The 10,000-nt window shown below is 36.2% G+C and overlaps 1 protein-coding gene across 1 annotated transcript in view; it reads left to right on the forward strand.

The window, feature by feature from the left end:
• The window catches only part of samd8 (sterile alpha motif domain containing 8), a 13,713-nt gene that overhangs the window by 3,432 nt on the left and 281 nt on the right, over window positions 1-10,000 (forward strand). The window contains exons 2-7 of the mRNA XM_016448698.1: window positions 2,259-2,572; window positions 4,363-4,630; window positions 6,194-6,289; window positions 6,805-6,922; window positions 8,138-8,288; window positions 9,813-10,000. The exon at window positions 9,813-10,000 is cut by the window's right edge and continues 281 nt beyond it. Coding sequence (XP_016304184.1) covers window positions 2,272-2,572; window positions 4,363-4,630; window positions 6,194-6,289; window positions 6,805-6,922; window positions 8,138-8,288; window positions 9,813-10,000 — 1,122 coding nt within the window. The 5' untranslated portion in view covers window positions 2,259-2,271. The remainder of the gene's footprint in view (window positions 1-2,258; window positions 2,573-4,362; window positions 4,631-6,193; window positions 6,290-6,804; window positions 6,923-8,137; window positions 8,289-9,812) is intronic.

The following is a 10,000-nucleotide window of genomic DNA, read 5'->3' on the forward strand; positions in this document are numbered from 1 at the left end:
TAGATATGTGGGGGCGTGTTAGAACGAGCCGTTTTAGGGGGGCGTGGCAGAGTCTTAACTTTGATAAAGAATATCTCTTTGGTTTTGAGACTTTAGTCTTTGCAACTTCAGGGATCTTATCTATTCACGAACAGCTTGTAACACTCCAAAGAGAAAGGAAAACTTGAAATCGCATCATATGACCCCTTTAAAATTAAACTACCACATATATCCAAGTTTTCCCAAGACTGTAGGAATAATAGTTCTTCAAATGCAAAAACAGGTATTAAGGGGTTTAACTAAAATAAGAAATATCTTAGTTATTTTAGCTTATTTTAATGCTTGTTTTGTCTTATTTTAAATCATTTTAAGTCTTGAGAGCCCCTTATGGTTGAGAATCAGTGCTTTCAAAATGTCTGCTAAATTACATTTTTATTTTTTTCTTTGTTTTTTTCTTTATTATTATTTTCTTTTTTATTATTTTTTTATTTTTTTTGCATTTATGAGCAAATACATTTTTCTTCCATACTAAGTAATTGACCTATAATTTGTCAATGCAAAGTCTGATCTTCATGAAATTGTTCACGTGACAAATGAACAAAATGTCTTGTACCAGAACACAGTAGCAACATGGAATCTAATCATAATTATCTCAGGCTGCATTATAACTATTTCCTAATTCGGAATATGATCAAAGATTGCATATGTGAATGTGTTCAATTTTTTTCAACTCGGCATAAACTAACAAAATGAATGAAATTACTTGTTTTTGGCCAAGCAAGCTTCAGACATCATGTCAGTTAAACGACCTGATTTTAATAAACAGCAGGAACATATGAAGAAATCTTACAAAATGCAATGAGTTTCAGTGCTAGCAGGGGCAATAACTAGAAGACTTCAGGAAGTATTCAGCTGTGTGTTGCAATTAATTCTCAAAACAATTGCATCCACAGCATCTACTCTTTCAAATTTGGCATTTTTCATCGTTTTCGCCACACAGTTCATCAGGCGCAGGCAGTTTTTCACGTCTAAAAAATACCGCATACTCAGACGGTTCCTTAATGAACGAGTTGGTTACTGGCCAGATAATCAAAGCTCAAGCCAAGAAGCAAAGCTGGGTTCAGTGCTTCAAATCCGTAGTAGTGCACAATCATGAGATCTTATGCTGTGAATGTGGCCTGTTTTACTCGAGTATCAGCATATGTGCTAGTTTACATCTGGATGTGATGTGCAACTCAAAAGTATGAAGAAGCAGGTGGTGCAAGGATGAAGAATAGCTCATTATATGTTATTGTTATTTACATATAAACCACCAGTCAAACGTTTTTGAACAGTAAGATTTTTAATGTTTTTAAAAAAAGTCTCTTCTGCTCACCAAGCCTGCATTTATTTGATCCAAAATACAGCAAAAGCAGTAATATTGTGAAATATTTTTACAATTTAAAATAACTGTTTTCTATTTGAATATATTTTAAAATGTAACTCAGTTCTGTGATCAAAAGCTGAATTTCCAGCATCATTACTCCAGTCTTCAGTGTCACGTGATCCTTCAGAAATCATTCTAATATGCTGATTTGCAGCTCTAAAAACATTTATTATTATTATGTTGAAAATAGCTGAGTAGAATTTTTTCAGGTTTCTTTGATGAATAGAAAGTTCAGAAGAACAGCATTTATCTGAAATAGAAATCTTTTGTTACATTATAAATGTCTTTATCGTCACTTTTGATCAATTTAAAGCATCCTTGCTAAATAAAAGTATTATTCATTTCTATAATTTCACCCCCCCCCCAACAACAACAACAAAAATTATACTGACTCCAAGCTTTTGAATGGTATAGTGTATAATGTTACAAAAACTTTTTTATTTCAGATTAATGCTGATCTTTGGGTCTTTCTGTTCATCAAAGAATCCTGTAAAAAAAAAAATGTACTCAACTGTTTTAAATATTGATAATAATCATTAAAAAAACAGCAAATCAGCATATTAGAATGATTTCTGAAGGATCATGTGACACTGAAGACTGGAGTAATGATGCTGAAAATTCAGCTTTGATCACAGGAATAAATTACAGTTTAACAGATATTCACAGAGAAAACAGCTATTTTAAATTGTAATAATATATCACAATATTACTGCTTTTGCTGTATTTTGGATCAAATAAATGCAGGCTTGGTGAGCAGAAGAGAGTTCTTTAAAAAAAAACATAAAAAATCTTACTGTGTATGACACAAAAGTTGTTCCTGCTGGCTTCTTAGTCTTGGTCTTTCTGTCTTCAGTTCCTGTGAGAGCATGCGTGAGCGAGAGATGGCCGGTAGTGTCCGGCACTGGACCCCGAAGCACGTGGGCCGCTGGCTGCGTGAAGAGGGCTTCTGCGATTACGTGGACCTGCTGTGTAACAAACACCGTCTGGATGGAACCAGCCTGCTGACGCTGAGCGAGTACGACCTGCGCTCTCCTCCGCTGGAGCTCAAGGTCCTCGGAGACATTAAACGGCTGATGGTTTCTCTCCGGAAACTGCAGAAGCAGAACGCAGACGTGTTAGAGGAGCTCGGTCTGTCCTACGACGGACACTCGCCTCAGAACAGCGCAGGTGCTCTTTCTGTTCCTGTTTTTGTCAAGTTTGTTGCCAGTTTTGTGTGTTTTATGTTGTGCAGGTGGAATGGACTGTACTTGTGTAATGGTAAAATCCTAATTTTTATGAGGAGTTTACTTTAGAGAGGATGACTTCAAGTGCTTTACTCTACAGACAGCTGAAGCACAACACAATAATTTTAATGTCAAGCTCAAAAAAGACACACAAAATAGCATAAAGGTATTATAAAAAGCAGTCCATGTGACTTATGCACTATATTCCAAGTCTTCTGAAGACATACAGTATACACAAATGATATAAATTAAGTTTATGGTACTTTTCCAGTTTTGAGTGAAAAATTTAGTCTGTAAATTTATTCTAATGGGACTGAAGAAAATTCAGCAACTTCAGCTGTAAAACAAGATACATTTAATAGATGTTACGTGGACTTTCAGGGGTTTTACTATATAAACATCTAAAGCACAGCACGATAATTTAAGTACTAGTGCTAAAAATATGTCAAGCTCTAAAAAAGACCCCAAAAATATATTATAAAAGGCAGTCCATATGACATATGCACTTATATTCTTAAGTCTTCTGAATCCATACATAAACATATATATGGTACTTTTCCAAGTTATAAACTATGTTACGGTTCTTTTCCAAGTTCACTTCCAGTTTTGAGTGAAATATGTAGTAAATTAATTTATTCTGATAGGATTGAAGAAAATATCAGCAACTTTAGCTGTAAAACAAGATGAATTTGGTTGATAAAATTATACCAGAGTGACAATTTCAATAGTGCAGCATTGTATTTAATTTCAGTGAAGGTCATTTCCTGACATTTAAGTATCTTATTTGCTATTTACCTACTTGTTTGTTTAAAATAAGCAAAGTAAAGTCAGATCTGTGAATCTGTTTTTAGACGGCATTTACAGAAGATAGGATGACTTTAAATGGACTTTCAAGCTCTTTACTATACACACAGCTAAAGTACAGCACACTCATTTAACCATTCGTGCTAAAGACACCAAAAATACTATAAAGGTATTACAAAAAGCAGTCCATATTATTTATGCACTATATATGTCTTCTGAAGCCATATAAGAACCCAAATTATACAGACAACTTTTATGGTATTTACAAAGTTCATTCTCAATTTGAGTAAAATAAATAGTCAATAAATTTATTCCAATGGGATCGAAGAAAATATTGTTCATTGTTAGCAACTTGAGCCATTTCAGAATGTAAAGCAAGATGAATTTGGTTGATAAAATGACAAAAGCATTCAGCTTTATTTCATTCAAGGTCATTTTTCTTTAAATGTCTTGTTCTCTGTTTACTTAATTATTTCAAATATGTGACCCTGGACCACAAAACCAGTCATAAGGGTCACTTTTTTTTAATGGCTTTCCATTGATGTATGGTTTGTTAGGATAGGACAATATTTGGCCGAGATGCAACTATTTGAAAATCTGGAATCTGAGGGTACAAATCAAAATCAAAATACTGAGAAAATCGCCTTTAAAGTTGTCCAAATGAAGTTCTTAGCAATGCATATTACTAATCAAAAATTAAGTTTTGATATATTTAAGGTAGAAAATTTACAAAATATCTTCATGGAACATGATCTTTACTTAATATCCTAATGATTTTTGGCATAAAAGAGAAATGGATCATTTTGAACCATACAATGTATTGTTGGCTATTGCTACAAATATACCCCAGCGACTTAAGACTGCTTTTGTGCTCCAGGGTCACATATGCAAAGTGATCCAGATATAGTTTGTGTGTTTGGTGTGGTTCAGGTGGAGTGGACTGGCTGTGTAACGGTGAGTCTGCGCGGGATTGCGATGCCGTGTTGGACACGTTGAGTGGCGATCAGTATCATCAGTACAACAACGGCAAATACAAGCAGCAGCCGCGGAGACTGGACCCCGAGTACTGGAAGACCATCATGAGCTCCGTCTACGTGGTCTTCGTCTTCGGCTTCACGTCCTTCGTCATGGTGATCGTCCACGAGCGAGTGCCAGACATGAGAACGTACCCGCCGCTGCCAGACATCTTCCTGGACAGGTGTTTCGATCAAAAAATACAGTAACAACTGGAAAATTGTGAAATATTATTATTATTTAAAATAGCTGCTTTCTATGTGAATCTCTGTTCAAATGTAATTTATTTCTGTGATCAAAGCTGAATTTTCAGCATCATTACTCCAGTGTCACATGATCCTTCAGAAGAAACAAGAAACATTTCTGATTATTATCAATGTTGAAAACAGTTGTGCTGCCCGATATTTCTGTGGAAACTGTGATACATTTTATTTTTCAGGATTCACAGATGAATAGAAAGTTCAAAAGAACAAAATGTATCTTTTGTAACATTATAAATGTCTTTACTGGCACTTCTAATCAATTTAATGCATCCTTAATGAATGAAAGTATTAAGTTATTTAAAGTAACCTGACTGCAAGATCACATTATCCATAAGTTGCATAAAGCCAGCCAATCTCACTGCAGTTAGCGATTTCAGCTAGCATTTTCCATTTTTTTTTGTGAACAGTGTGCATCAGATGGTCGTGAACTGCACATGTGAACCATTTTAAGACATTATAGGAATTTTTCTAATGCAAAGCGTGTTCTAAAAGGCAGGCAATATAATTATTTAGCTTTCTTGAATCTCTACATGCATTACAGAAAACATGGTCTGCCTTCTTATAATAAAAAAAAACACTTGGTCTTGATCAAACCTAATTCTAATTGCCTGTTTTCTCCAATATTGTCATGCATTTCTGCTTCACATGACTAGCGCTATTTCTATTGCGTAAGACTCAAGGCTGTATTTCCTGAAAGAATCACAAGCCAATTTGCACCACGGCTCGCTGCGATCAGCTCACGAGGCTTCTGGGAAACGCAGCCCAGATCAGTCACTTACAGTTTTACATTTCCATTAGGATTCTGCTTTAGAAGCTGCTTTAATTCGGTTTAAACGCTTCTTGCATTAGACTTTTTGAATTGACTTGAACATAAAGGTTTCCCAAACTGGGGTAGGTGATTGGATGAAAAGCTAATAATTAATTAAAACATTCAAATTTAAAATAAAAAAAATAACTGCTAAAACTACTTACCTGCATGTTACGTGACCATTAACTGTCATTAGAGAACCGTATACATGCAAAAGTGTTGTTAAATTATTAACTTTTTTAATATCTTTTTAGATTTGTAAACTTTTTAATAAAAATTTAACATCAATCAATTGTTTGGGAATTGCATTAAATTCGCATTTTTAAGCCATTTCAGAGAAAATGCATAGGAATATCATCAAAAGCTTAAGAAATATGATGATGCCAGGTTTGAGTTGTGCTCCAGCACCCCTAAAACTCATCTGACTCGATTTCTTTTTTCGCTTGCCGATGATTGAGGTTTCTGGCGGCAAAATTAATAGTAAGCAGCTCTGATGGTGAGCTGTACCCATTGATGATAATTTTCTCCATCATGCACCACAGGACGTGGTTAGAGTTGATGAGCACGAAAACATCATAAAATAACAGCATAAATCACTATCTGTTTGGAGGAGGATTATGTTTTGTTGGCTCTGTCTCTCTTTATGACCTTTCACCTGCTTCTCTTCTCCCTCCAGTGTACCCAGAATCCCCTGGGCGTTTGCGATGGCTGAAGCCTGTGGCGTGATCCTCTGTTCTGTTTGGCTGCTAGTTCTGCTGCTTCATAAACACAGGTAACAAACATATGCACATATTTATAATATATGCATGCATTTATACACAATATATACTTACAAATTATATGCATGCATGCATGCATATATTTTTACAGCTGTTGCATGTAATTTATTGCATAAAATACTAAAATCCTGCACATAGGCAAGACACCAAAATTGGACATCTCATACACAATTTTCAGGAAATAATTATAAATAATTATTTGTCTCTTTTGGCATAAATATCACTTAGTGTGTGGTTTTTTTTCTTGTCCAAACAAACCATTTTCAACAGTAGTGCAATGAAAGTAATTTCAGAGGTGGAGGGAATTATTATATTTCAATGAAAGATTATGAAGACGAACATTTTTCTCCTGTAGAATAATGAAACATGCACAATAGTAGCAGGAATGTGTGTTGAGAATATTAGGTTTGGACACCGACAGCAGCAGCATCTCTTCATTTGACGCTCACAGAAAGCAAAGGTCAGGCCATCAAAGAGGCTTTTATCCCTGACCCTGTGTTTCTGTCAGGTCGATCCTGTTGAGGCGGTTGTGTAGTCTCATGGGGACGGTCTTCATGCTGCGCTGCATCACTATGTTTGTGACGTCTCTCTCTGTCCCAGGGCAACACCTGCAGTGCACTGGGAAGGTGCGGACATCAACACAAACACACACACACACACACACACACACACACACACACACTACACACACACACACACACACACACACACACTCTGATCCATAACCCAGTAAACTACACGAAGACTGTTCTGAAAGGTAGGCTGCATAACGATGAGATGGCATTACATTTGTCCTTCATGGAGAAGCAGATCCCAGAAGCGTTTTCCTTCTCCAGTGAACATTCCTATGCCTCATCACAATTATTTTTGATCCTAAAATATTTACTTTGATTCCCCTTGACATTTTTATTAATATTAGGTATTAATAAAAATAATACTAATATTTTAATCATTTAACAACACATTTGCATGTTCATAGTTTGCTGATGTCACTTAATTGTCACTTGACATACAGGTAAACAAATAAAATGCTTCATCTTTTTATAAGTGTTAATGGTTTTAATTGTAAGATTATTTATTTTAATTTTTAGATATTTTTTATTTAATTAATTATTAGCTTTAAAAAACTAATCAACACCCTGCAATAATCTGGCACTTTTTTTTTGCATAAAGATTTTTGTAAATAAAAATTTAAATTGAAAATAAAACAAATTTAAATTGAAAATATTTAAGATTAAGATTTTATTATTATTATTATTATTATTATTATTATTATTTTGTCATTATACATTTTCTGAATACTTATTCCAATGAGAGTAAAAATAAATATGGTACTAAAATTATTTTTATTTTAAACAACTTAAATTAAAAGTATGTGTATATATAACATTTTTGTTGCATAAAGAATGTTTTTGCATTATGAAATTGTTTTCATGACACATCCTAATTTATTATTATTATTATTATGTAATTCTAAATGTTCTCAACTTTTAAAATGGCTTAATATCTATCTATCTATCTATCTATCTATCTATCTATCTATCAAAAAAAACAGTATTGAAATGATTTTTATTTTAAATGGCTTCAATTAAAACCAATTTCTTGTTTCCTTGTGATTTTTAAAATAAAGTATGACCTAGACAAAATGTGAAAAATGTTGAATAAGCATATTGTTCATCATTCCATTCATACCTGAAATTATAGAGAAAAGACTGTTGGTCTTATTTGTGCGCTGTGTATTTTATGCTTATTTGACTTATTACATTATTGACTGCAAACTCTATTGAAAATGAAGTAATTTTTCACAATAAGCCGTCTCTCTGTATTTATATCTGTGTCAGATATACGGTGACATGTGGGCGAAGCTGCAGCGAGCCGTGGCCATATGGAGCGGTTTCGGCATGACGCTGACTGGAGTGCAGACGTGTGGAGATTACATGTTCAGCGGACACACCGTCGTCCTCACCATGCTCAACTTCTTCGTCACTGAGTGTAAGTTGACACACAATCGCTATGTTTCCATCCAAAGTTACGAATTAAATGCGCAAAATTGGAATATCGCATAAAACATTTGCGAATGAAGAGAACAAAATCGTCACTTCCTGATTAACTTGCGCTAAATATCATGAAGAAAAATTACATTTACTGCAGTATAGTGACGTGACGTGACGTGACGTGACATGTGGCCAAGTATGGTGACCCATACTTGGAATTAGTGCTCTGCATTTACCCATCCAAAGTGCGCACACACACAGCAGTGAACACACACACACACCGTGAACACACACCCGGAGCAGTGGGCAGCCATTTTATGCTGCGGCGCCCGGGGAGCAGTTGGGGGTTCGGTGCCTTGCTCAAGGGCACCTCAGTCGTGGTATTGAAGGTGGGAGAGAGCGCTGTACATTCACTCCCACCACCTACAATCCCTGCCGGTACGAGACTCGAACCCACAACCTTTGGGTTACGAGTCCGACTCTCTAACCATTAGGCCACGACTTCCCCTAGTAGAAGGCGCTTTACGAGAAATTACGAGCTTCAGAGCGCGCAGACGAAACAGTCATGTTATCTTATTTTCAGAGCCTGCTGTTTGGGAACGCAGTTCTGGGAGTTAATTATAACGAAGCACTTTAACGAGACTTTACTCAAGCATTTTAGAATGACAAAACTAGCATTTCAGATGCTGTGCAATGAGATCGGTCCGTTGGTTGGTCCAGTTCTATGCTGTCCCATCACAAAGTCGTGCCTTTTTTGATACGCATTAAGCAATTTATTCAGTAAAAGTGTTTCCATCGTAGTTTATCTGCATGTTTTCTTACCGGATAAGAAATGTATCCTACTTAGTTGAGCGCATACGTTTTTTAGGATTTATGCTCATCTTGGCGTTTCCATCCAGCGTTTTTTTTTAGGCGATATCTCAAAATGTGCATAAAAATAGGTGGATGGAAGCATAGCTACTAGGGGTGTCGAAATTAATCATTTCTACGATGCATCGCGATGCAGACGAGGACAATTCGGTATCGGTTCAGTAATAGACGATAACCGATTATAATGTACTGGCGCTTTTCTGACGTCATTTGTCGCATACGTGCTTTGTATGTAGGGTATCCAATGTAGCATACAATGGCGGAGGGAGGCGAGATGCGAGTACGAGTAACTAAAAATGCTCCAACTACTTTAAAAGCCGACATCTGGCCACATTTCGGCTTTTATGAACAACCTGGTAAGCACGACCTGGAGAAGACATGCGCTGTGTGTAAGTCATGTCACGCACAAATAAAATATGCAGGGGTAATACCACTAACTTGAGAAACCACGTCAGGTTCAGTTCTTGTATTTATTGACAAACTTGTATACATGTGAAGTAAAATAGAAAATTGAGGATTCAGTGCATTGTGATATCGTATTGAACTGAATCAATGACATGTTAATCATAATCGAACCGAACCGTGAGACCAGTGTAGATCCCTAATAGCTACTGATTGCTGTGGTGATTGAGATCCTCCTCTCCGTCTGCAGACACGCCGCGCAGCTGGAACTTCATCCACACACTCTCCTGGGTCCTCAACCTGTTCGGCATCTTCTTCATCCTGGCAGCACACGAGCACTACTCCATCGACGTCTTCATCGCCTTCTACATCACCACCAGACTCTTCCTGTACTACCACACGCTGGCTAACACTCGCGCCTACCAGCAGAGCCGCCGC

Source organism: Sinocyclocheilus anshuiensis, unplaced genomic scaffold (genome assembly GCF_001515605.1).
Source record: "Sinocyclocheilus anshuiensis isolate Anshui unplaced genomic scaffold, SAMN03320099.WGS_v1.1 scaffold75, whole genome shotgun sequence".
Lineage (NCBI taxonomy): Eukaryota > Metazoa > Chordata > Actinopteri > Cypriniformes > Cyprinidae > Sinocyclocheilus > Sinocyclocheilus anshuiensis.